General features: G+C 39.6%; 3 protein-coding genes across 3 annotated transcripts; 2 read left to right on the top strand and 1 right to left on the bottom strand.

The window, feature by feature from the left end:
* Positions 1 to 1148: 1148 nt before the first annotated feature.
* LOC306753242 (carnitine O-palmitoyltransferase 1, liver isoform) lies at positions 1149 to 13017 on the top strand. The gene is made up of 19 exons (XM_079237108.1): positions 1149 to 1248; positions 3591 to 3736; positions 4430 to 4569; positions 5129 to 5300; positions 5494 to 5595; positions 5977 to 6114; positions 6341 to 6418; positions 6958 to 7065; positions 7586 to 7673; positions 9137 to 9332; positions 9425 to 9610; positions 9701 to 9806; positions 9893 to 10009; positions 10824 to 10988; positions 11194 to 11322; positions 11509 to 11664; positions 11795 to 11905; positions 12320 to 12412; positions 12770 to 13017. The coding sequence occupies exons 2-19, from the start codon at positions 3596 to 3598 to the stop codon at positions 12893 to 12895; spliced, it is 2352 nt and encodes a 783-aa protein (XP_079093234.1). The 5' UTR covers positions 1149 to 1248; positions 3591 to 3595; the 3' UTR covers positions 12896 to 13017.
* A 7421-nt stretch (positions 13018 to 20438) lies between these two features.
* On the top strand, positions 20439 to 21946 carry LOC306753256 (troponin T, slow skeletal muscle-like; the record flags this gene model as incomplete). The annotated part of the gene is made up of 7 exons (XM_079237123.1): positions 20439 to 20552; positions 20687 to 20764; positions 20849 to 20962; positions 21038 to 21147; positions 21360 to 21450; positions 21590 to 21630; positions 21901 to 21946. The coding sequence occupies exons 1-7, from the start codon at positions 20454 to 20456 to the stop codon at positions 21944 to 21946; spliced, it is 579 nt and encodes a 192-aa protein (XP_079093249.1). The 5' UTR covers positions 20439 to 20453.
* Positions 21947 to 22357: 411 nt separating this feature from the next.
* On the bottom strand, positions 22358 to 25917 carry dnaaf3l (dynein axonemal assembly factor 3 like; the record flags this gene model as incomplete). Its single annotated transcript, XM_079237116.1, has 11 exons — positions 22358 to 22499; positions 22756 to 22830; positions 22974 to 23088; positions 23440 to 23584; positions 23888 to 24010; positions 24096 to 24218; positions 24358 to 24558; positions 24703 to 24857; positions 24946 to 25039; positions 25139 to 25245; positions 25836 to 25917. 11 exons carry the CDS (start codon positions 25915 to 25917, stop codon positions 22358 to 22360), a joined length of 1362 nt encoding a protein of 453 aa, XP_079093242.1.
* Between the last annotated feature and the right edge of the window lie 710 nt (positions 25918 to 26627).

Raw genomic sequence — 26627 nt, forward strand, 5'->3', positions numbered from 1 at the left:
AGGAAATATTACATCAACTAACATAGCCAAACCCTGACCGGCACATCATTTCTCTCACACATTAAATGCTTGCTAAATCTCTTCATCTCTTGGTTTCATGCCTTGCCCCTTTAACCTGCCTGTTTGCCTCTTCACCTGTCGTGTAGCCATCATCACAAGAGAAACTGTACAAAGTTGTTTGCCACATCGTCCGTATACACTCTTTGATTGCTCACCATCCCCATTTTCATCTCTCTCATCACTGCATCACCTTTACTTTCATTGACCCAACTCTGGCTAAGATTGTAAACTATTCTCCATTCATAAGGGTCAGTAGAATAAGGTGTTTAAAAAAGAAATGTCTGTATCATAATTTAAATATAAAAAGTGCACTATTATAACTATTGCCTGTGATAAAAAATTATGATTGAATTGATGGTCAAAATAAAGAGAGATCCACCTTATTGTTATGGTTACAATAATAAACCCTAAATTCATGTGTGTCTATTTAGTTTCTGGGTTTAAATGATGTCTGTTTATTGTGCATGGCTGTTTATTTTGTCTTGCACTAATATCGAAAACGTTAAAGCTTCAGATCATTTTCCCATCCAGATGCAATAATTAGTATCTGTTATAATACCAAATATTATAATAATCACAACATGAACCTATGCGCAAGCAAAACAAAAGTGATGTAGCTTCTCTTGGAGCTATCAATCACATCTTATATTTTTCCATGGCAAATTGAATTTCTCAGAGCTTTCAACAAACCGTCCATGGTTTATAATGGCATATGAATGTTAGAAGAGGTCGAAAGAAAAGACAGAAAAAACACCTTAAAAAAGGATTAGGGGTGACGATCACCCCGATACTGGCATTACATTTACCCCGATACTAATCATCTCAGTATCGAATATAAAAATATATCTGTTTATTCATTTCAAACATACGACATGCATACGTTTAAACACTGTAATTCGTCTTACATTTAAAGTAAAATACACCCCGAACCGGTAGACATAAAAATGTCGACACACGCGCTTCTCTCCGCCCTGAACGCAGCAGCTCGTGCATCGCACCACTAACTGCCAATGCGTGATTGCGACATTTCCGACAGCATGTGAAGGCAGCATTATCATCAGCTTCATCCTGGAGGAGAGCGTCTGTATATATAGTACGGCTGCAAAGGGCCGACACCACTCAGTCTCGTCAGAAGTTACCCGTCCTGCTACTTTGGACCCCTCGACATTTCGTAGACAACAACAACAGGTACGCTAACGGGATTGTAAAAAGGACGTCGTGCGCTGCAACGAAGGGACAAACGTCGTTCCGTGGCCGTTCAGAAGTCCCTCCAGCATCCAGGAAAGCTAACGGTCGAAACAGGCTCGCGACGCATCGGCTAGCCGAGGCTTAGCATCCCCCAGCTTTCATTTCGATAACCTAACCTAGCTGTTACCTGCTGTAGTTATTAGCTACGTTAACGTCGGTTAAAACGTCAGTCAGTTTTCCATATTTTTCGCACGATAATAATCGTTACGAGGTTAATAACAGTTGGTAAACATGGTTCATAATACTGTCACTACTGCTTAATCACGTTTTACTCCTATATAGCTCGCTTTTATAACCCGAAAACTGCCTGCTGTTTAATGTGGGTTGACTTGGCTGAAAGGTCTCGACAAGAAGGGCACCTGCTTGTAGTGCAACAATATGTTGTTTCTGCTCATTACACAAGTGTGTGTTGAATTATGTAATTGCTTCTACAGTGTTGGTATGATAAGAGACGTCTGATTGTATTACATTTTCACTTGTTGCCATAATAGGGCACAGTGCTGTAACATGCAGCTATTTTCCATCTGTTAATTATTCCTTGTTGGGCAGACTTGCAGCAAAGGTTAGTCAAGATAAGTTATGATAAGGCCGAGCTGAGAATGTAACCTAAGTTACCTGTTCCCATGTGGGCCATTCCACTAACTCTGCACTCCTAACTTAACTTATCAGTTATTGATATTAAGTTATCAGTTATTTACCCTGGAGGGCATACCAAATATGCATATCAGCTTGACAAGACTAAAGCTGCAGTCAAACAATAGATTTTTAATAGAATTTTAATAGGAACATGACTTAACGTTGTTCACCTTTCACCTAGTTTACACAAACTGGCCCTGTCTCCCTCTGTCCTCTTCTTGCTCTGCACACACAGTCCAATGTTTTGCTTTCTGTCTGGCAGTTTTCCAAATTTAAATTGTTTAGTTTTCATCTCAAGCAAGTACAAGGACAGGGTTGCGTCAAACCTTTTTCTGCTTTAAAAACCTTTATATAAACTGTAACATCTTTAAACAGACTTTTCTATTCATAGCCCATCCCGCTTATTAATTGCTATATTAAATTACACTATATCTGTAGCCTAATCAAAAATATAATTGTTAAGCAGTATCATTGTCTGGCGGCCTTTTTTTTAATCGCCCAGCTTTAAATACATCCAAGTTAATTGGGAATCAAAGTTGATGCTCAGGATTACTACACTGTGAATGTATTAATGTATCTGCCGGATCTGACCTAAAGGGCACAACAAGAGTAGACATGTCCTCCACAGGGGTGCAGTCCAGTTTCAGAGTGACTCAACCTCAGGGCATTGTCCATAGCCTATTTGTGGAGGAAAATCAATTCCGTGTGAAGAGATGCAGTTATTGCAAAAAATAAATATACCCAATTACATCAGGAGCCCGTCCACGCATTCCCAACCAACTCTTTTCTGTTTCAAGCTGACTTTGCATTTGAAAGGACTCATGAATAATGTGACCCTTTTTGAGCTCCTCCTAAAATGCTCATGCATGAAATGGATGTGATTTGGCAGGCTTAAACGCGCACATTTTGCAATTCACCATCATTTTGATGAATCATCTCTTAAGTTCCTTCACTTGCTACCACCTTCATGGTTCAGTTTCCGATCAGCTGTTGCAGTGCACATTTTAATTGTGATCACAATTGATCGCAAGGAATCCAGCCGTTAAAAAAAGAGCCGGCAGTTGGAATTTACCACCTCTGACATTCTATTTGCAAAAACATAAACAAAAACATGGCTGACAGTGACAAATAAGATAACTTTCAGAGATTATTTACCATTATCTAATAACGTTATGCCTCAAGTTCCCAAGTTGAAACTTTGTGACATTCATTGTACTTGTTCTAGTAGAAGGTCGTACATTTTTTCAGATTGTTTCAAATGGTCCGTAATGCGTCAGTGTCAAAGTAACTCCTTTATTTCAGCAGTCAACCTTTTATCTTTATTATTTGAAATAAGATTTACCTTGTCATTACTTCTGAATTGCAGGAAAACTTGCATCAAACTTGGGCCATATGTGTATGGCAGTTTTTACTTTATGCTAATGGTTTGTCTATATTGCAGTTATTTAAACAAGTTGGTTTGTACATCTTGAAGGGGCTGCTTTCAAATGTTAGAACATGTCTGTCACTTATTTCATTTCACATGGTTTTCATTGATCATCTGTGTTTAGTACGCATACATTCCTTCTGCCTTTAGGTTGTTGCTTCCTATTTACAGTCAAATAAAACATTTCTTTCTCCCCTTCTTTCCCTCTCATTGTGCATAGTCATCATGGCGGAAGCCCACCAGGCGGTGGCCTTCCAGTTCACGGTCACCCCAGATGGCATTGATCTTCATCTGTCCCACCAGGCCTTCACTGAGATCTACCTGTCTGGTGTGCGTTCCTGGAAGAAGCGTATCATTGGACTCAAGGTATCTTGCATCTGTGTCAGAGCTAAATGTGGAGGAATCTTATAAAGTATTCTGTTCTGTTGGCCTGTCTATTGAATGGTTTCAGTGTTTTTGCAAGAATAAAGACTACAAACTTTATCGTGGCAGATTTACAAGTTATTTGTATTTTAACCTTATTTATTGAAACATTGACACAGTCTGAATGCAACAGTGTTGTCTTTAATTGTTTTAATTGTAGGCTTTTTAATATGGTCTTTTAATTGCAAATAATTCCTACTTTAAAATGTTTTTTTTTTTTTTGATTGTATGACGAGCTCTCAGTGAGTTATTTTTGCTGTTGTAATAATTCATCTTCAATCAATAATTAATGCAATTCATAATAACACACTTTAAATGTGGTTATCCTTATGTTTTTGATTGATCTTCTATCACTCATTGATTTTCACAAGCAATGAGGATAAGAATTAAAGTGATGTTTAATGTGTAAGCTTTTCATACCAAGTCGGACACACACCTGCTGCAACAGCCTTAAATGAATAGTGAAATTCACAGTGATTTATTCTATGAATCTATTTTATGTCTGGCAACGATTTAATGCAGTAAAGAATTGAGCATTCACATGTATTACTTTAATGTGATCATAATAATCCGTGTGCATGTCAATGTAGTGATTGTAAACAGGGATTTAAAATCTCTCTTCTCTCTCGTTAACAGAACAGCGTGATAACGGGGGTATATCCTGCTAGTCCGTCCTCCTGGCTTTTTGTGGTCATAGCAATCCTGGCTACCATGTACACGCGCTCTGACCCCTCCATGGGACTCATAGCCAAGATACAGGAACACCTGCCAGTCAGGTAAGATGCCAGTCAGGTATGATATTGTTAAAAATTCCCCCATCACCCCTGCAGACTCGAAATATTCTCTTTCCCTGACTCTACATTGTGTTATAGAGAGATAGGTGAGCAGTATGCAAAGCTGTATAGTTTGGTTTAGATGGGCATACTCCTTCCTTTTCGTATCATATCTTTTTTATTTATGTTGTTAAACAATTTGATCAAAAAGTTGTTGTTTTCCTTCCCATTCATCATTTCTCTTATTCATCTTTCTTTATTTGTATGTCTCGCCGCCAGCAACAGCTGTGGCCAGAGGCATTATGTTTTTGAGATGTCTGTCCTGTCAATTTTTGAGAGAATTTCATCAGATTTAGCACAAACTGATTAGAATTTGGTGGTCAAAGGTTCACTGTGACTTCACAAATGCATGGTTGGCCATAATTCAATAATTCATATACTAATTATGACACACAAATGTCTAATATAATAAAATATAGGAGAAATGAGTTTATTTGTGTTGTTTATTCTGTTTGTTTTTCCTCCCTCTGTCCATCTATCCATCCTCTCCCACTATCTCCAGCCAGTCTATGAGTAACCAGTGCCAGACGTTGGTGTCAGCAGTGCTCTTCAGCACCATGCTATGGCTCTTGCTCATCTTCACCATGCGCATGTGCCTCAAGCAGCTTCTCTCCTACCACCGCTGGATGTTTGAGAAGCATGGCAAGATGTCCACCACCACCAAAGTCTGGGTGGTCAGTGTTGTCTCATTTTTTTGTTGTTGTTGCTGTGAACTAACAATGCCCTTCACTGTCCTCAAGTTGTGTGATCTTTGGTATGCAGCCTGAGGTGTCACTGGAGGTGACAAAAAAAGATAATTTGCCCTAGTTATATCCTCACTATATTATTTTTAGTGTTCTTTTTTGAATGCCTGTGTTTCTATGTTAGGCGCTGGTGCGGATCTTCTCTGGCAGAAAGCCTCTGCTCTACAGCTACCAGGGTTCGTTGCCAAACTTGCCTGTGCCTGCAATCAAGGACACAGTCCAAAGGGTGAGACGTAACACGAAGCAGAGGAAACGACAACACGCTGACAACTGACTATGGAACAGATGGATTGCTTTCACACATTCATCATGTTCTGCCTCGGTTGCAACACATTTCTTTTGTTATTGTCTGCAGCTGTTTTATAAATATAGAAAAGGCATGCCATCTACCCTTCTAAATGGATATATATTTGACAGATGAGAGGAGAAAGATTTCAGTATAATTAGATGTGGTTGTAATGGCCTTTGATTGATGTTATTCATTGATTTACATTGATTTTCTATGTTTCTGTATTTAGTTGACGATGTAATCATGTTGGTCATTTTATATCTGCTGAATGATGCTTCTTCTTCTTCTTCATCTTCTTTGTACATCTCTTTTGTTTAGCACTTGGAATCGGTGCGTCCGGTCATGGATGATACAGAGTATGAACGCATGACCAAGCTGTCAGCGGAGTTTGAGAGCAGCCTCGGTAAACGCCTGGAGTGGTACCTCAAACTCAAAGCTCTATGGGCCACCAACTACGTAAGTGGTCGACTGCAGTGAGTGTGGCTACTTCCAACATCACTTAAATGTCCAAAGCAAAGCAGGCCAGAGGAAATTTTAAATTCTATTAAAAATGTATATCTTTGTAAGGTTGTGTGATTTCAATTATTTATCCTGGCTGAATATGTAAGGGATGGAAGTGACTGCCAGTTGGCTGCAGTATTAACTCTCTCACAAATCATTATTGTGTGTTCTAATTCTTAAGGTCAGTGACTGGTGGGAGGAATATGTCTATCTACGTGGACGGAGCCCAATAATGGTCAACAGTAACTATTATGGCATGGTATGGAAATCTTTTTGGTCTAATAAATTCCCAGTTCAACCTGATCATTAGGATTGACTCTGTTTGATGTACCAGGTTTATTATTTTCTATTTAATGGCTTTTGAGAAATGTAATAATTCTTTCTGTGAATCATTTGTGGGTGTTTGTTTGTCATGAGAAGAGAAAAATGTTGGATACATAATTGTGTGTTACTGCTTGTTAGACTAAGACAGGTAACCCTTGTTTTTTATTAATCCTGGAAAAGTGAACCTACAATTTATGTTCATTGTCACGTTTATTTTAATACAACTTTACACAAACAGTTATATGAATATGGCCTCTAAAAACTCAACTATTTCTTAAAACATGTTCAATAAACAGTCCTTTGTTTTTTGATCAATAAACTAAGAAGATTGTTACTCATGCAAACCCTCTAAGCAGGACTTGAATCTTGATTCTACAATCCCAGGCGTACTTTCGCATTGTTTGGTTACTTTAGAATAGACGACCCATGTTTATCCTGCGCCTTACTTCCTGTCTCTGTGCGTTCTCTCCACAGGACTTCATGTATGTGACGCCCACACCCATCCAGGCGGCCAGGGCCGGCAACAGCCTTCACGCATACTTCCTATACCGCCGCAAACTCAACAAAGAAGAGCTTAAACCTGTGAGTTTTCCACCAGTCAACTCCAGCTGCCCCAAATACACGGAGGCGTTCATAATTCATGTCTCTTTGCCATGGCAACAGTAGACTTTTGAAGACACATTTTAAGGCATTTGGATATTTATTTTGTGGAACCTGAAAATAATTTATTTTGATCAATAATTACAAGAGAAATATATGGTACCGTCAGTACATGTTTTGATTGATTCATTTGCTTGATTCTTGACTGCAACATCCATTCATTGACGTTTGTGTGTCTTGCAAGTTTATATAGATATCGAGTGCATTTCCATTTATTTATTTTCCATGTTATGTTTGTGCCGACAAATCCCTCATTCTCATGCCATGCTCATTTCTCACCCCTTCCTTTTCTACTCTTTTCAACCTGTTTTTCACTCGCTTGATTTCTCTTTATTCATTTCCCTCATGTCCTCTCACTCATCTCCCTCTTTTTGATGGATTCTACGTTCCCTCCACTGCTCTCCTCTGTCCTTGCCTTCGTCCTCTCCTCTTCATTTCCCAGACCCGTATACCCGGCACTATCATTCCTCTGTGTTCAGCTCAGTGTGAGAGGGTATTCAACACCACACGCATTCCTGGAGAGGAGACCGGTAAAGAGACAGACATACATATACATGCACATAGACACACAGTGCTGATATATGATACACAATATTGTCTGAACATGAGCAGGTAGCTTCAGCAAGTGAGCAGTGTTAATACACCACTGCTTCAGTGATGATGAGGCATACCGAAGGTGTCTAAGCCCTCTGGAGTTTAAGCGTGGGAGAGAAAATTGTGTGAAAGACAGTGTGTGTGTATGTGTGAGTTTGTACAATCTAAAGACGCAAGGTGCCGCGATTCACTGAGTCATAGTCTGTCTGCTGTACAGGCCATCCTCTCATCTCTCATCTGTCTCCCTCTTGCCTTCTGGTCTCATCGCAGATCTGTCTGGGTTTCTGGAAACGTTCTTTCTCGAACTAATGTCTATTTTCTTCTGCCCACACATTTTGTTTTCTCATCTTTTTCCTTCCTCTCTTCTCTGGTTCTCTTTCTATTTCTTCCAAACACTCATTTGTGTATTTTTCTATCCTTTTCATTCCTTTCTCTCCCTTACTTTCATTTCTTTACTGGCCCATCCTTCTTTATCGTGCTCAGTGGATGTTGAGGTCTGCAGTTCCTTGCTGTTCCTATCAATTTGAGCGGATGTTTGACACTTGTCGAATCCCTGGAACACTAACAGGTAGTATTTATATTTTTACACAACTGGCCCTTTTAGATCTCTAAATGTCAAACCAATATGATAATATAAATTTGCATAATTTACTGTGTATAATTTAGAATGTAAAATGACGATACATCCCTCTCTCATATATAGTAAATGTTCACTATCAATTATGTTAATGAGTCAACATCTTGAGTAATCCGAGCAATCATTTAAAATTAGGACCCACAATGTAAAGAAACACAAAGTGCATCCTTGTTTTTAGTGTTGTAGCACTAAGCTTCACTCTCTTCTTTCCTTCTTTTGTTAAGTATCCCTCGAGTTATCTATTTAGAGCCATCCTGTTAGCACAAGCAAGGTCAACCTAATACTGTCCATTGGAGTCGTATTGTGAGGTTGAAGAAGTTTCACTGCTCATCTGAATTAATTCGGGTCAAATGTGTGCCAGTGTGAGCGATTGCATAGGGATCAGACCTTAGTCACTCAGCTGTGTGGTCTTTTCAAGATGGAAGAGTAGAGGCAGATCCCGCCACATCCTTTACATGTATCGCCACATAACATGCATACTATCCTGCACATGTAGATTTTTCTTTAGAATATTCATCTGCCTTTTTATTGTGAAATTTCAACCAGTTAATGTCACAAGGACATGTTGCAGATGCAGCTGTTGTGTCCTGCAGTCCAAACACAACATTGATGAATAAACAATGTGACGAACCCATGACAGTTGGGAAGACAGTTTTGAATATCCATAAGCGCAAGGCACTCACATTAAGAGCATCAGCTCTCACTCTCTCTAATTGACTCAATTAACAACATATATGTTTTTGTTTTCTTTAATGTGCGAAGACACTGTGCAACATTGGCAGGACAGTGACCACATAGCGGTATACCACAGGGGCCGCTACTTTCGTCTCAGGATGTACCATGCAGGCAGACTCCTGACACCCAGGGAGATTGAATCTCAAATTCAGAAGATCCTTGATGACCCGGCACCTCCTTCCAAAGGAGAGGCCAAACTGGGGGCCCTGACTGCTGGAGACAGGTCAGTTTGACCAGTTCTTAAATCACATGGGCAATACAGTGCACCGCATCCTTGATGTAATGTCATAATTTTTCCTCTAAAATGTTTCCCAGAATTCCATGGGCTAAAGCGAGGGTGAAGTATTTCAACAGTGGGGTCAATAAACGGTCTCTGGACTACATTGAGAAAGCGGCCTTCTTTGTGTCCCTGGATGATGAAGAACAGGGCGGGGTGGCAGATGACCCGACGCGATTAGATTCATACGCCAAGTCCTTGTTGCATGGGAAATGTTTTGACAGGTAATTTTCCACTGAACTAATCACTGCCTTGTGAAAATCAACTAGTTTTTAATGTTGTGTTTTCCAACCCTTATCTTGGTGGTCATGCAGGTGGTTTGACAAGTCCTTCACAGTTGTTTACTTTAAGAATGGAAAAATGGGCTTAAATGGAGAGCACTCCTGGGCTGATGCACCAGTGTTATCACACGCTTGGCAGGTAAGGAACATGGAAGAACAGTATGTTCCACATTGTTGTTACTTTGTTCTAAGAGGCAATCACTTATAATTGTTCTGTGTTCCCAGTACGTCTTGTCCACTGACTGCTTCCAGCTCGGCTACAATGCAGAGGGTCACTGCAAAGGAGAAGTGGATTCATCACTACCACAACCACAGAAGCTGACCTGGGAAATCCCTCCAGAAGTTAGTAATCCATCCACACCTTGCCCGTAATTCCTTTGGTCCCCTTTCAAAACACAGTGTTTACAAAATGCATTACTAACTAGAAAGTTGCATTCACTAGAGTGCAGATCTCTGCCAGGTCAGTCTGCCTTGACCGCTTCTGTAATGTTTGTTTGTATGAATACAACCATAATTGGCTAACCCCCCCGGTCTAGACTGTAAGTGTATCAGACTCGTTTTTCAATCACATGTCTCACACAACAGACGCGCTACCATTTGAATCTCTACAGATGTCTGCACTAGCTCTGTGCAGACACGCACCTCGACTCACGGGCGTAACTGGTCTTGAAGCTTTTATTGAGGCTTCAAGTAAAGTTTTTTTATTGACAATAGACATGTAAACGTGAGTTTGATGCCCAATAAAAAGCATGCAAATGTATTTGGCAGCAGAGCAGCAGCTGAGCTGCGGCAATGCAGTCATCTTCAGAGTAGTGAGTGAGGAGTCAGCAGGAGATACAAAATATATCCTGTTGTTCCCGAATGTTGCCCGGCAATCTCTTGGTAACAACCACTCCAGCTAAGCTGCTGTAGCTGTTTGGAGAAACAAGAGAGCGGTATCAATCAGTTTTGATTTAGAAAACGATCGGGATTGAAAAGACAAGAGCCTAGCAAATTGATACGTATATTTCATGTAAATAGTAATGTAAAAAGGGGTGGTTATAGCTGATTATTTATTACAATATGGAAGCATTGCTCGTTCTTTTGAAACCACAGTACAACGGTTATAGGTATCGCAGTCCTTTTGATTTTAGCTGTTTGGATGTGTCTGTCTCAGTGTGAGGAGCAGATCTCCGGGTCTCTGGCAGTGGCCCAGGCCCTGGCTGACGATGTGGATGTCCACGTTTTTGCCTTTGAAGAATTTGGCAAAGGAAAGATCAAAAGGTTTCGAGTCAGTCCAGATGCCTTCATTCAGTTGGCTCTTCAGTTGGCCCACTACAGGGTAAGCCTCCCTCTGAAGAAGTGTGTGTGTGTGTGTGTGTGTGTGTGTGTGTGTGTGTGTGTGTGTTTTTGTGTGTGTGTGTGTGTGTGTGTGTGTGTGTGTGAGTGCGTGCGTGCGTGCGTGCGTCGGACACTACATTACATTTGGACATTGAACTTGGTGTCAATATTATCCGTTGCATGTGAGTTTTGTGTTTGCATTCCAGGACCAGGGGAGATTCTGTTTGACATACGAAGCCTCCATGACCCGACTGTTCAAGGAGGGCAGGACCGAGACTGTTCGCTCCTGCACCAATGAGAGCAGTGCCTTCGTCCGAGCGCTGGAAGGTGGAGAGGTGAGACCTTGGAGAATGTCTCTTGATTTCCATTGTTTCTGTAAAGTGTGTGAGGAACGTTTTGGTGGAGTAACTCAAAAGAGGATGATTAGAGGTTGTCTAATTTTCATCGCATAAATCATACAGTGTCTATTTTTGATACACGCTATGCCAAGCAGTCACGCCACTCATGCCATTCTCCACCAGGCAACAGATGTGTGCAGACGTTTGTTCCAGGAAGCATCAGAAAAGCATCAGCATCTATACCGCATGGCTATGACTGGAGCTGGCATCGACAGACACCTCTTTTGTCTCTACGTAGTATCGAAATACCTCAGAGTGGAGTCTCCTTTCTTGAAAGAGGTTCAATTCTTTTCTTTGTCATTTTCATATTTATATCAGACAGTTCAGTTTGAGTATTTATCTCTTCAGTAGACACAGATTAGCAGCGACTTCAGCCAATTGATGCAATGGCTTCTTGTGGGTGTTTCAGGTGTTATCCGAGCCCTGGCGGCTGTCCACTAGTCAGACTCCACTGCAAGTAGAGATGTTTGACATCGTCAACTACCCAGAGTACGTCTCCTGTGGAGGGGGCTTTGGACCGGTCAGTGCTTCACTCACTAAGTCATTGAACCTATTTAAGCTTTGGCTGAACTAGAAACCAGAAATAAACTTACCTTTGGCCATTGTGACATTCATTAACTGCAGTCATTTGACTAGTTTTGTCTATGTAATCACATTTTCAGATTTTACATTAGCAGACACTTTTTCAGTCTTTCTTTCTCTCTTTCTCTCTTTGGAAATAACTCATTCTAATGGCTCAGTCTCCACAGGTTGAGTTTTGAAGATATAACTGTGTTTTCTTTTCCATTATTGACACGATAAAATGATACAAGCAAATATTTGTTTTGAACTATTTATTTCACACACAAAGCAGGTTCCTCTTTTTTTTGTGGCTCAGGGTTGTGATATTCACCAAGCAGCAATAGGTATTAAATATTGTCTATATTTCTTTCAGGTGGCTGATAACGGTTATGGGGTGTCCTACTGCGCTTTGGGAGATAACACGTTAAACTTCCACATCACATGCAAGCATTCATGTCCAAACACTGTGAGTTCAATGATGTAGTAGTATAGTAATAGTATGCTGCATAGGAACAGTGGAAAGAAATGCACTCAACTAGGGGCAGGAACTGCTGTGCCAGGACTGAATATGCATTTTTATACAATTTTTTTTAATGTACCAAAGATATCTGTATTTTTGAGGCAGATACAGATATCAATACTTAAAAATAAAACATATTAACAACAATAACAACACATTTATGTTTTGGCCACAGCTTTCTTTTTACCCCGAAGTTGACAGCAAATGTCATAACATTTTTTGGGATGAATTGATGTAAAATGCAAATAATGTTTTATCTCCCAGACTCAATATCCTTATTCTTTATTCCATGTCTCCCTCCAGGGTGCCAATAAATTTGGTGGTCAGATTAGAAAGGCTCTGCGTGACCTGCTCCAGCTGCTGTGCCCCAACCAGACAGAGCTCAAGAGGACAGAAGTGAGGCGGCCGGAGTTCAAGAAAGACCTGTAGGCGGTACTCAGGGGTAAAGGAAGCTGGAGGGAAGTTGTGCAAGCATTAATGTTACACTATGAATTGAGGACAGGATTTTTTTTTTCATGCATTGGGAGATTTTTTAGCCAGCCAGATGATATTGAAAGGGACAGCTCCATCATAAAACTAATAAAATGGAGGTGATGTTTTTACTGATATGTATCTGAATTTGTGTGTGTGTGTGTGTGTGTGTGTGTGTGTGTGTGTGTGTGTGTGTGTGTGTGTGTGTGTGTATTAGCTGTGTGATGTGTGTGTGTGTGTGTGAGAAGGAAAAAGGTCAAGTGGTATTCAAGTACAGTAGGATTTATTGGTTTAGTTTTAACAGAAAAACAATTGGAAAAATGTAAGTTATTATCATGACATATTATGGACTATTATTAAAAGGCCATTATGAATTGCCCCACTCACACACCATTAAATGTGCCACACTGGTTTTCTGTTGATGAATTTATTTGGAAGAGTGCATCTTGAGTCTCGGTACATTAGCACAGAGAGAAAACACAGAGGGCTGTTGAGGTGATTTCCTTTTCTACCATCTGAATGCAACATTGCTGTAACAGTGACACCACACGTTTTGAAATATTGGAAGTCTGGGACTTCTCATTGTTTCCTCGTTATGTATAAATCTGCTTTCTACAAAAACCACATGATTGTAATATTGTACTGAGAGTGCCAGGCTGTTATACATGTAGCGAAATGACATGGCTCTTTAAATTCATAGGTTGGCATTACTGTTTGACGAGTATCATATTTAGTAACCCATGAAATAACCTAACAAACATTTTCAAAATGTACATACAAATAATATAGGGCAATTTTACTTTCAGTGGTCAGTAGGCATTTCCAAATTATTAAAAACTGTACTGTAATGAACTCCAGATATTTCACTGCCATCTATGAATCTGTTTGTAATTATTTTCTTCACTGTATTATTAAACAAGCACCATAACAATGCAAGCTATATTCATGAATACCAAATGCAGGTATTTGTTTAGTCTTGAGCAGAGCTGCAGGTCAGATGTGTATTACATGTGGAGTGAAGCCATCTGATTCAAAGAAAGTTGTGTACCAATGACACAGATTCCTCAGTTATTCTTCATCAATTATTGCCTCTTTTTTTTCAGTTGAGCTTGTCTCGTAGTATTACTATGTTCAGCCTTTTGTAATGCAATAGTACAGCAGAACATAAAGAAATTCTTAATGAAAAAAGCTTAAAGTGTTTCTTTCTGTTGAGAAGAGTACTCCGCTGATTTAGCATTGCATTCCCATATGATAATGGACTTATGGATCGTTTAAAAAAACGATTGAATGAATGCAGCATAACCAGCAACTTTGCAAAAACAAATTTAATAAGCAAGTTTTCAGTCAGAGACCTTCAAGGCCAGAACAGATAGCAAGTGAATGCAGCAGTACAGAAGGTTTTTAGGAACGTCACCTTAATGCAGAACACGTATGTGCTAGACCCTAGAACCCTAGAGCGAGATAGTTCATGTGTTTGCGTCCCATGGAACCTTTGACTTCACTTATTCTTTGCTTCAGAGAGAAAGTAGTTTTATAGAGACAACATATTTAGAGTTGCCTGTCTCCAAGTATTATGACATTGGGCACAGTTAACACAGGGGCAGTATCCTTGTATAAAGGAACAACGTGTAGCATTTTGGGGGATTTATTGGCAGAAATGGATTTTTTATAAGTATATTTATTTTAGTGTATAAAGAAAAGAAGAATCATTGTGTTTTTGTCACCTTTGAATAAGATTAGATAAGATATTCCTTTATTAGTCCTGCAGTGTTATAACAAGCTGTTAATAACAACATACAGAGAGGGTCCTCTTCACATGCAGCCATGTTTCTCGGAGCCCAGAACGGACAAACCAAACACTCACCCTAGATGGGGCCACTGTACTTTCACTTGGTTACAATCTGCAACCTCACCACTTGATGCCGCAAAATACCAAATACCTTTAAGAGGAGCCAGGAGGGTCTGTTGACTTCTTGCAACCTATTCATTTGTATTTATTTTCTGCAAAAGGACACAGCACTCCTACTGCTAATAAATGATGATAGATAAGAGTAAACATTGAAGATAGCATGACAAAAGTCCAAATTAGCCTCGTCAATACAAATAATAAGTTGAATATGTGACAAATGATAACAAAACAAAACAAGAACAACCAATCAAATTTAAAGTAAACATATACAGAAAATTATAAATGAAATTAAAATATATGATATGTTTACAAGGGAGAGTATAGGCAGAAGTAAAATATGATGCATATACTGCAAGGTATTAAAACTGTTGGAAGTAATTTACTTTTTCCAATAATTCTTATTTGCCAAATGTTAAAAAGCACTTTCCAAAGAGCAGCATTTAAAATGGGTCAAACAGTGATGTGTGCTATTTGTAAAATATAATATTAATTTCTGATAGAGTATAAATCCCCCAGCTGGTTCTGGTTTAATTTCTCATAATTTGACTGTGTTTTTCTGTTCAGGAGTAATTGCAAAGTCTTGGTTGCCACTGCAGATCATTTCATATTGGCAACTTTACATCATTCTTCTTTTCTTTTTTATGAAAGATCTTCCCATCTGGCTTGACTCTTCACTGAAACTTGATGTCATACTTTTGTTTGATCTATGAAGGCAAGAAAAAAGAACAGACCTTTGTTCATGTTATCTATTTATTTTATATGATCACGTGTTTACTCTGGTAGTGAAAAGACAACTTCTTGACAGAAGCACCTACATTTTAGAGTTGACAGAAACTTACTTCTTCTTCTCTCACGCCACTGTCTTCTGCAATGTGCATGCACCTCTCCAGGTCATCACGGTTGCTAATAGTAGCGAGATCCATGTAGGTCTCTCTGCAGTACCTCTGGGCCTCACCAGGTACAGCATTTTTTTTTCTGGGATATAAAAATTATACAAGTTGTTATGCAAATCAAATGAAAGTTCACGTCTCAAATACTTGTTAGTTGAACTGTTATCCCTTCAGTGGATGCTCCTCTCAGTGCAGGTCCACGATTTTTTGAGGTTATGAATGAAAATTATTTTAGTGAACCATATCAAAGAAAGATGATTGTGTCCAATTCATTTCTATTAATTAATTGAATCTCTAACAAAATGATCATATTTACTCGTTGTAGAGAGATTTATCTTCTACATCTACCAAATGCCCCCAATTACATTTTCCTAGAAATTTATAGAATCAAATTTTAATATACCGTCTTCAATAAGATTACATTTCATAAATAAAGTCTAAATATTCAAATAACAATTCTTACCTGATGCGCAGGTGTTCCTTTGTGAGAGATGAAGTGCACTTCTGCAGGATGAGTTTTGGTTGTTCCCAAAGCACTTTCATATTTGTCTATATGGAAATGCTGTTTGCTTTTGACTATTCAAAGGGCATGTTTGCAATTCACAAGAACATAAGAAGCGAGTGTAGTTATGTAGTTAGAGCCGGCTGTCATACATGTTATGTGTGACCTTCTCTTGTGTCCTTTTATGTGTACAGATAGAGAAGGAGCAGCATGAGTTTTATTCAGAGATAAAGATCTATTACCCGGGAGAGGAAGAGGAACAACCTCTATGAATCACCCCCAGAGTCCTTCCATCCTGGGCCGTACACAGGATCTCTTTGTACCAGAAATTGGCTAGTTTTGGCCTCCTTTTTTGTCTCTGTGTATTTCCTGCCACCTGTCTGTCTGTGTCTTGTTTCAGCTGTGAGGTCAGCAACAAACCCTTTGCTCATTATCCTGCCCGTCAGACTTCCGCATATGCTCACAAAAGCCGCCAATAATCCACATTCAGTCCCCTGTCCTTCTTTTCTAAATCTTGCCTTACACACTCACACACATGTTATCGCCTCTCCGTCACCCTAGAGGACCCCTTATATAAAGCTCTGTCTCCCCTCTAGTTGTTACTCCCCTTGTTTCCATCACCAGTCAAACATCCTTCTATTTTGCGGTTCAGGTAGGCCTTTATGCTTTGACTTTTCCTCGACACTCTTTCTAAACCGAGGGGTTTCTTCTGGTACGGTGCTGTGATTATTTTAAAGATGTGACCATCAAAAAGGCGACCATCGTTTTTATCTGGTACTGTACTCTGTATGTAGTCGTACAAAAACCATTGGGTTTGATTGCATAGTATTGTTTATGGACTGTGATCATTTTAAATAACGTTGTCAGAGGATTTTCAAGGCTGTGAAATGCTTTTCTCACAACTTTGTTTGAAGCTGCAATAAACAATGTTTATTATAGGATAACAATGGATCAAATGACTATGAGTAATGTGAAGAGGGTCTCCCACAGTAATGAACCAAAGAGTTATCACCAAAGCTACAGTTCCTCTTCGCACTACAGACCTTTTCAGCACTTGTTGTTATGATTTTCTGGGTTGCATCTTTAATATTTTGATTCACATTCACTGCTTGCACAGCTAGCAGCTATAGCCTCTTAAAACTCACTGTACCAGGCTGCCCAACTGATAGACAGACACAAAGTTGGAAACCGATTAGCTTGTAAGCATAATGGAGCATTTAGCAGATGAAGAATGATCCAAATGAATGATCTTTCTCCGTGTCTGCTGGATGTGTAAATGACATCAACTTCTGCGTATTAACTTAAAAGGTACTGCTAATATGTCACTGTGTTCAAAGCTTGTTTCAGCTGCCTGTAAGTTTACAAACAAAAGCATCTATTGCACTTTTAACATTTAAAAATTGTTATAGCAAATAATAACTGATTAAATCAAAGATGCTTTGAAATGTTTGAAATGGACAATGGCTGATGAATGTCTGATTTATGTCTAAACATGCTCAGATTTGCTTTATTAACGTCAGAGAGAATGTATTCAGAATCTGCTTGTTTGAAGCTATACCATGTTGATGTTGAGTGAAATATATAAACCAATGTACAATTTGGTATCTTTGGAAACTTAATTACAATTAAATTCAGTTGGGTGATGAGAAGAGCGCCAGACACATTCAACAGTGAAGCAATGAGATGAATTCCTCTCCCAATCCCTCATTTGCCTTTTGTCCATGTGCCCGTGTTTATTCAGATTCACATGCTCATGTCCTGATATCTTGGCTAAAAACTAACTGTGACGGGATCTGAGAGACGAGGGCGGCCCCGGGGCCTGATCTACCAAGTTAATACTCTCAAAGACAGGCGGTCTGGGAGCGCTTCCAGTTGTTCGTTGAAAATTGTATTTTGAAATTGGTCTGTTGTTGGTGTGCCTACCAAGAAACCAATGGGTTTGACTTGTACTCTGCACAGTTATAATTCTGTATCTCCTGTAACAAGTCCCACTGAAATACATGTAAAAAAAAGTCTTAAATATGATGGGCTCCACACACATTTAAATATCCCCTCAGTTTAGTGAGACTGCAAACAGATCAAATGATAATAGAGGATTTGGCAGGTGTTAATAGCAACCAGCCGAACAGCTTAATCTCCCCATCCCACATTCTCTCTTGTAGATTGGCTAGCTAATACCTCACTCTTATCCTGGGTAACAGGACACTGCTGCAACCTAATAGTCCCTCTCACCTCTTCTATTCCTAGATCATTTGCTCCAAATGGCCCTCTGCTTTATTCTTTGAACAAAAGCACTGGCGTGCATCGATCACGTAATGCATCGTCTCTTATATCATAAAGTGTGTTCACTGTTGAGCATGCAAAAATAATCATCGAAGGGCCAGTATTTTAATTACATTTAAATCTCCATGTCAGGAATTCAGATTGCACATTATTTATGTGTACATAGTCAAATGTTTAATATAACTCTGATGTTTGTCTCGACTATGTAACTTTTGCTGAACAATGCCCACTGTCGCCACAAGTGGTACCAACAAAATAATCGCACAATGAATGTATTCTCACTGTCCAACCTTTTGTCATGTCGATTGCTTCAAAGGCGCCATTAGGGACCTGACTGAGCTCAAGTGTGGCACTAATGTGGCATTACAAACAGTGGCACAAATAGAGAAGAGACAAAAAGTCCAACAAATTGATCCAGAAAAAAACTTTACGCAGCATTATTTACAGTAAGTAGAAAGTTAGTCCATAAGGCTGTAGCAACAACATTCCTCCGTTTATTGAGTAGAGTAAGGCTGAATTCTCTTGGTTTTCATCTGTAAATGTAAGGTTGTGTTTTTATTCTTTCAAACGCTACATACTCCAGCTTTAAAAGTAGAGGGCAAACACCAATCAATGGATCACAACTGTACTTGATTAATAGGTAATAATAATAACAATAATATGATAATAATAATAGGTAATATCGGATAAACCCATGTTGTTGTCAAATTAGTTACACATTTTGTGATAATTTAAGACTTATTTTAATGTAATCAGCCAACACATTGTCAGATCTACGTTGTGAAAAGTCAGGAAGACCTTTCATATATTGGGCTAATGCTGTTACATATCTAAAACAGTAGTGATTTTTATATTCATGTTTTTCTCTCTAGTGTCGCCATGTCTGAGTTTGAAGATCATGGGTAAGTCAATCCAGTACAAGTTAACTTATTTCAAATTTATAAACTTTTCTGCATTCATAATACATGCACTTCTATTTCATGGCATGTCTGATGCATTCGTTCAATTCCTATTTATTTAGAGGCCATCAAGAGGGTAAGGACATTCACTCCTTCATTAAATACAACATCAGTTTCATCGTTTCTATGAACTCAATTGTCTCTCCTTCTTTCTCCAGAAGAAGACGAGCAGCAGGGAGAGGGAGGTGAGACTGTGATGCTGGGCGCTGTTGAGTAATCAACCTTACCTTAGAAATAACACATTCAGGTACAAGCTGTAACAGCATCCTGTCGGTGAAAGTGTCCTCACAGGATCAATGTAAATAGGTATTTGCATGTTGTAATCCAACCGGTACTTGCATGTTGACCCAGGAACTTGAATTCAAATTCAACAGGAAGCTTTAAACCTTAAGTTCTCTCTAACGGGATAGAACATGCTGTTCTTTTATTGGGCAGTTCACAAGCCTATATCATATAACAGTGGCCATAAACCATGTTTTTTTCTATGTTTAAAACCTAATTGTTTGCCTATTGGTGTTAAACTAATAGGGAATACATTAATTAATTAAACACTAAATGAATTTCCTCTGCAGTGTCTTCAAATGTAATTGCTGTTTATGAAAACCCCCCCCCAAAAAAAAAAAATGTATTCCTTTTTTTGTTGCTGCTCTGGCTGTCATGTTGAAGAAGAACGCCCCAAATACAAGTAAGATTGACATGGAAATACTAAACATCAAAACACATTGTCAGATTTCACTACAAAATGCAGTAAAAACACTCACATTGAATATGTTACCGTCATTTTATTTTACAGGCCGGTCACACAGCTTGCTGCCCCTAAAATACCTGAGGGGGATAGGGTTGACTTTGATGTATGTTCCTTCAAGGTTGTTGTTAATGGAACATTTACACGATTATAGAGCCAAACACAGGCATTCAATATACTTGATCTGTGTATCCACTGGTTCCCTAACAGGATATCCATAGGAAAAGGATGGAGAAAGATCTTCTGGAGCTGCAGACTCTGATTGATGTCCACTTTGAGCAGAGGAAGAAAGAGGAAGAGGAGCTGATTGGACTCAAAGACAGGATTGTAACTGTTTGTCCATTAGTTGCCATGTATTTCTATGAGAGAAAGATTTGTCAGGACACACTGACTATTCAGAACAATTGTGATAAAACTTAAGCCATGTGTAAAAGTCAGACATGTTTTTTTTTCTGTTATAGGAGAGCCGCCGGGCAGAAAGAGCTGAGCAGCAGCGTGTGAGGGCTGAAAAAGAGCGGCACAGACAGACACGGATTGCAGTAATGAACTTTTAACATTGTATTACATATGTTGTGAAAAAGAAAATCTGCTCGGATCTCAATGTTTGTACCTGACTTCCTCAGGAGGAGAGACAGAGGAAGGAGGACGAAGAGGCAAAGAAGAGGGCAGAGGATGAGGCCAAGAAGAAGAAAGTGCTCTCCAACATGGGAGCTCACTTCGGAGGGTTCCTGGCCAAGGTCAGAATAATACATTTACAGGCCGGTGTGTCACTGCATAGGGTCAGAGTTCAGAGTTGTGTTTGTTTCCCGCAGGCAGAGCAGAGGCGAGGAAAAAAGCAAACTGCGAGGGAAATCAAGAGGAAGACTCTGGCAGAAAGACGCAAGCCACTGGCTATTGAGACCCTGCGAGAGGATGGCCTGAGGTCAGTTTAAGGCCCATTAAAGACTGATGCATTTTTTATTTTGTTTATGGTTGTTAAAAGATTTGTGTTCATTTGAAATAATCATCCATTACATTTGAAACCAGGTCCATGTTGTAGGAATGCCAGCTTGGTGAGCCTGGCACACAAAGCTGTTGGCAAAAAAAGTAAAACATGACCTTTTAATGTCATTTCAACTTGCTGGTGTGTTTTAGAGAGAGAGCCAAGGAGATGTGGGAAAGTATTTACCAGCTGGAGTCAGAGAAATTTGACCTGACTGAAAAGACGAAGAGGCAGAAGTATGAGGTGAATAATCGAGCCAGGAATATATAAAACTGGTATTTTAATATATATATATATATATATATATATATATATATATATATATATATATATATATATATATATATAATTTGTAAAGTAATTTGTGTTTTTTTTTTCTCAGATCAACGTGCTCCTGAACAGACTCCAACATGCTCAGAAATTGTAAGTCCCTCTGCTCATCCCAGTCTGCCTTGACACAACTTTCACACCCCAAAAAGTGAGCATTGTATAATGCTGCTTTGCATCGACTATGCAAACACACCACAGATGGATGTCAACAACACATCAACACAGGAAATGCCAAACTCACAGCTCTTAATATTCATCTAAGATATGGAAATGAAGTGATATCCATCTCCAATCAGTCACACTTGCTGTTCATTTATGTGCTCAGTGCATAATCTACTTTATTACTGTCTTGTCTCAATGCAGCAAAAAGGTCCATGGGAAGGGGAAGGTCGGAGGACGCTGGAAGTGAACTCACACCGGAGGCACAATGAAACCGGAAGACAGTTCACTGGTTTCTGATTAGAGATTTCTTTGTGCGGCATTTATTAAAATACATCCACTTGCAATTGCATCTGTATTTATTAAAATGCACGTATACATAAAATGGATATTTTCTTGCAGTGTCATCCAAATCGTAAACTAAATTGAATTCTTCTTCTTAAAAAATCCAAACATGGAAAAGTTCACAGCTACGACAAACACAAATGAACAAAAATGTATTCAACTACTTATTGGTTAACTTCCTTCTGAAGGAAAAATAAACTCTGTCTGCATAGGATATTGATATAAAATGGATGTGATGTGAGGCAATATCACCTTGAATCTTGCATAGTGTGGCGGTAAAGCTGCTGACAATGGGAGCAGAATAAATTAACCACCTTTACTTCCTCTGTGGTATGAAAACAGCATGGACGTCATCACTCTTCCCGTCTCGCCACGGCTCAAATTCAGCCTCCAGAGCGATGCTCACCACTTTCTCTGCAAAGCCTGCTACTTGCTCTTTGGTCAGATCCAAAATGTACCTGTCACACAATGACACACAAGATCCAAAATGTACCTGTCACACAATGGCACACAAATGAAACTTGAATGAAACAGTAGCAATACAGTTATCATTCCCTTTTCTTTTTATCAGTGAACGTACAGATGGGATGTGTAGCAAACACAAAGAAATCAGATACAGAAAAGCACATGCACTTGTGAATACCAGAGCATAGTCACTGTACTCTTGGTGAATACAGTGTCACCATGGCAACATGTTACTATAAAAACCCTCACTTGGCCGACTCCACGACGAGCACAGCGTCTGGTGCTGCAATCTGTCTCATTGTCGGGCCCAGCCGGTGCACGCAGCTTCAGAGCATCGACGGAGACACAGAAATGAAACATGGTGAGCGGTCACGTCAGTAGTCTGCGGTCAAGATGGTGAAGGGATCCTATTTTAGATTAGTTACTATATTTGTGTCTAAGAGAATATTGATCATTAAAATGCTCACCTGGCAGAGAAGTAGATGGTGTTGAAGAAGTGTGAATATTTCTGTTTTTCTGGGAGTTTGTTAAGTGAGTCCAATGGCAGGAACGTCACAGAGATCCCATTCAGACGCATCAAGTCTGAAGAGGATTTGAGAAAATTCAGTGCCAGTTTCATACACAGTTACTGTTTTATGTGTACTCAACATCAAAACAGGATTCCGAGGGATGATAAGTGATCTACCATACAATGAAAAGCTTAAAGACACGGTTCCCATTTACACTCCTTTAATTTATTCAAACATGTGCATTAAAACACACTGAAACAAAAATGTATGCCACATAATCAGATTTGAATGTTTCACTGAAGTCTGAACATTTTCACTGTGAGTTAATTACACAGCTTTTGTTATTGCGCAAGGTATTCTTACCTGCACTGCACTGACAATCATCTAATGATGACCCAGCCTGCTAGTGTTAACAGCCATTTACCGTTAATGGTGACAGATTTTCGGTCCGCCTCGGGGGATGGCTCCTCTGCGTTTGCGTCTGACTGAGAGGTGGTGGGGCAGCCCCGTCTACTGGACAGGGAACGGAACAATTCCTGTACATTTGCAAAAGAGATATCCTGGGCTGTCTGTGCATGTGCGTAAAGAAAGGGACAGAAACCATTACTATTGTGTATTTAGAATCAGATCAGAATCAGAACCATTTATTTGGCAGGTATGTTACACATACGAGGAATTTGTATTGGCAGGTGGTGCATACATTAGACAAACAACGCAGTGCAAGAAATAGAAACATATTACATTTACAATAGAATATAAAATAAAGTGCACAGACAAACAGATAACAGTACTATAAACAAGTGTACTGTACAGTGTATTTACAGTGTATTCACAACTCACTACTGCTGCTGCATTGCTGCTGTATATTTTACCTTGATGTGTTGCCCATTCTGTGTCCTCAGCAGGCTCTTGTCATCAGTTTCAATACCAAAGGAGAGATAAGGACTGGAAACAATGTCCCCCCAGTAGCCTTTGTAAGACACCTTTTGCCCTTTCTGTCCAGATACACACAAAGTTCCTTCATGTCATCTTATTGCTGCATTATGGAGAAACATTGTGCAGAAAAACAGACACACTTACACGACAGAACACTCTGGAAGAGAGCAAACTTGGATTGGTTATTTGGTAGACACCTTCCCTCATTTCGAACGCCAAACCCCGTTCCCTCCATTGTGTATATTGTTGTTTGTTGATGACGCCACACTGCAACAGAAACAGAAAGAATGTCAGTGCAACATTTGAGCTTACAAATGTCTAACCTTTTAAAACTGATTTCTGAGGGCAAAGTTAGGAATGTGTGTTAATCAACAAACAAAGAAAAGCACACAAAATATTAAAATACCCCTTTCTCGTGCAGTTTCATTGTTAGGTCCCAGTCGAAGCAGTTCTTCTTGGAGTCGTAGCGTGTTCCAAGGTGCTGCCTGACCCGGTAATCCCAGGCTTTGGACATCAACATAGGGGCAGCACACTCAGACGAGGATGATGACGGCCGAGGCTGGATCCACGACTTGAATATCCTGGCCAGTTCATCTCGCTCCTTGAACTGAGGAATTACTCAAAGAATAAGAAAGTCTAGTTTCACGTGGGTTCGACTGAGCAGGCCATAATGTTTCATTTCAGGAAAAAATATCAATCGTATACGTGAAAGAAACACAGAGGATAGGCTTTGTTTTACAAATGATTGTACCTTGAGAAGAGTTGTGTTAAGAGAGGGGTGTGTGGCTTCCTCCAGTGTTTCAGTCACAGACAGAGTGAGCTGTGATGCTGCACGCCTCAGCGTCTCTTCGGTCTGACTGCGGATCTCACCGTTCCCAAACACCTCTAAGAAAACCTCTGTCTTCTCTGAAGACAGAATCGTGGCAAAACAATTTTTAACCCATTTATCTTTATTCATATTTTTTTACTGAACATCTATAAAGTCACCACCCACCATTATTTCCCATGCTTTCCTTTGGCATCAGGGCCAGGTAGAGGAGCAGCAGCTGTCTAGCCACCACCTCCATGCTGTCTTCTATCACCCACACCTGCAGTAGAGCAGAGGGAAAAAATGTGCAGCTCAAAGTAGAGAATATCACTTTGTTATCAGCGGGTCACCTGACAGTTTAAGAGACTGAGAGGCTCACATGAAGGCTTTGTTGCTTCTGCAAAACAGAAATGGCCTTCAAAATATGTCGTGGATCTCCGCTGCCAACCAGTAAAACATTGAAGTCCTCTTCAAGTCTCACAGGGCCTGTGTACAGAGAGAGAGAGAGTGAGAGAGAGAGAGAGAGAGAGAGAAAGAGAGAGAAAGAGAGAGAGAGAGAGAATGATCATGACTCATAACTTTTGCCAATTTTCGACTGTAATATTTAGGCAGAGTTCTTTAATGGTTGTTTCAGTTTACAAATAATTTGTTAATTAATTAATTTGGCTGTGTTAGCACAAGTATAACAAAATAAATAATCCAAAGCTATACAGCCCTAATGATATCTCCTGTGCTACACCCCTGTATTTATGTTATTGTAATGTATATCTTCTAGTATGACATAAACCATGTTGCAATACTATACTGCAATACAAGTAAAAGCCCAGCATTCAAAATTATGCTAATGTTACACTACAAAAGTAACAACAAATTTACTTAAAGTGTCAAAACATTCAACATTCCAGATATTTGTATTGCTCATTATATAAAATGGCCGCGGGGTGTTTAATTATTTTTTTGGCTCATTTATCGATTCACTAACATGTAAGCAGTACTTTTAGTTCAGGCGAAAATCATGTTGATCTGACGCACGTGTGTCGGCGGACGACACATGCACGTGCACGTGCGGTTCTCACCCATACTCAGCAGGTTGCGCGCAGGACTGAGGCCCCACCAGGTGATGTAGCCAGCGCCTTCTGATGCCCGTCCGGCGCTCATCCTGGGACCGAAACAGAGACCAAGGAGGCGGCAAACTTCACGTTACTTTCCTAAAAGTTTATACAAACTCTCCTCTTACCTCAGTGTGGTAATACGTCGCCACAAGCTGCGACCAGATACTGTAAGTGACGGTAAAAAGTCACCTCCCAGTGGGACACCTGAGTGAAGTTACCCAGCGAACCGTCTGCACGGAGCGTATGAGTTCTGCTGCTAAGCAACCGTGTCTAAATGGCTAGGACGGGCGCCATCTACCGGTGGAACATGACATCACACCCATAAAGGCAGCTTTGCCTTTATGGGTGTGATTAGGGTGAAAACGTTGTATACTCTTTCCTATCAATCTGATATTATTAATTTAATTAAAGTTGAGAGTAAGAGAAGTATTGTTTTAAAATAGTCCATTGTGGGTTAATTTACACTTGCAATAACTAAAGCAATACAACAAGCCTGTTTTTTATTTCATTTCTGTAATCTCAAAAGTTTTCTTCATGTTCATTTACAATTTTTTCATGAAAAGAAACCTGATGCAAATTCAAATACGCTTCTTTACTCTTTGGTTATTGTTATACGCCTTTACAACATATAATAATGACAAATACTTGCCAGATTTTGAAAGTTAAATTCCTCCTGAAAAAAGGAGCAAAAATGATTAAGCCAAAGGACATTTTCTGACACTTTTATTGATGAAAAAGACAAAAAGGACCAGGCGG

The sequence above is a fragment of the Taurulus bubalis genome, assembly GCF_910589615.1.
Source record: "Taurulus bubalis genome assembly, chromosome: 2".
NCBI lineage: Eukaryota > Metazoa > Chordata > Actinopteri > Perciformes > Cottidae > Taurulus > Taurulus bubalis.

Bases quoted from the DNA above. Each gene is read 5' to 3' on its own strand.
- LOC306753242 (XM_079237108.1), top strand. From the start codon at position 3,596: ATGGCGGAAGCCCACCAGGCGGTGGCCTTCCAGTTCACGGTCACCCCA. The intron at 7,674-9,136 runs GTAAAGAGACAG...TAATGTGCGAAG, and splicing joins CATTCCTGGAGAGGAGACCG to ACACTGTGCAACATTGGCAG. The intron at 10,010-10,823 runs GTTAGTAATCCA...TGTCTGTCTCAG, and splicing joins CCTGGGAAATCCCTCCAGAA to TGTGAGGAGCAGATCTCCGG.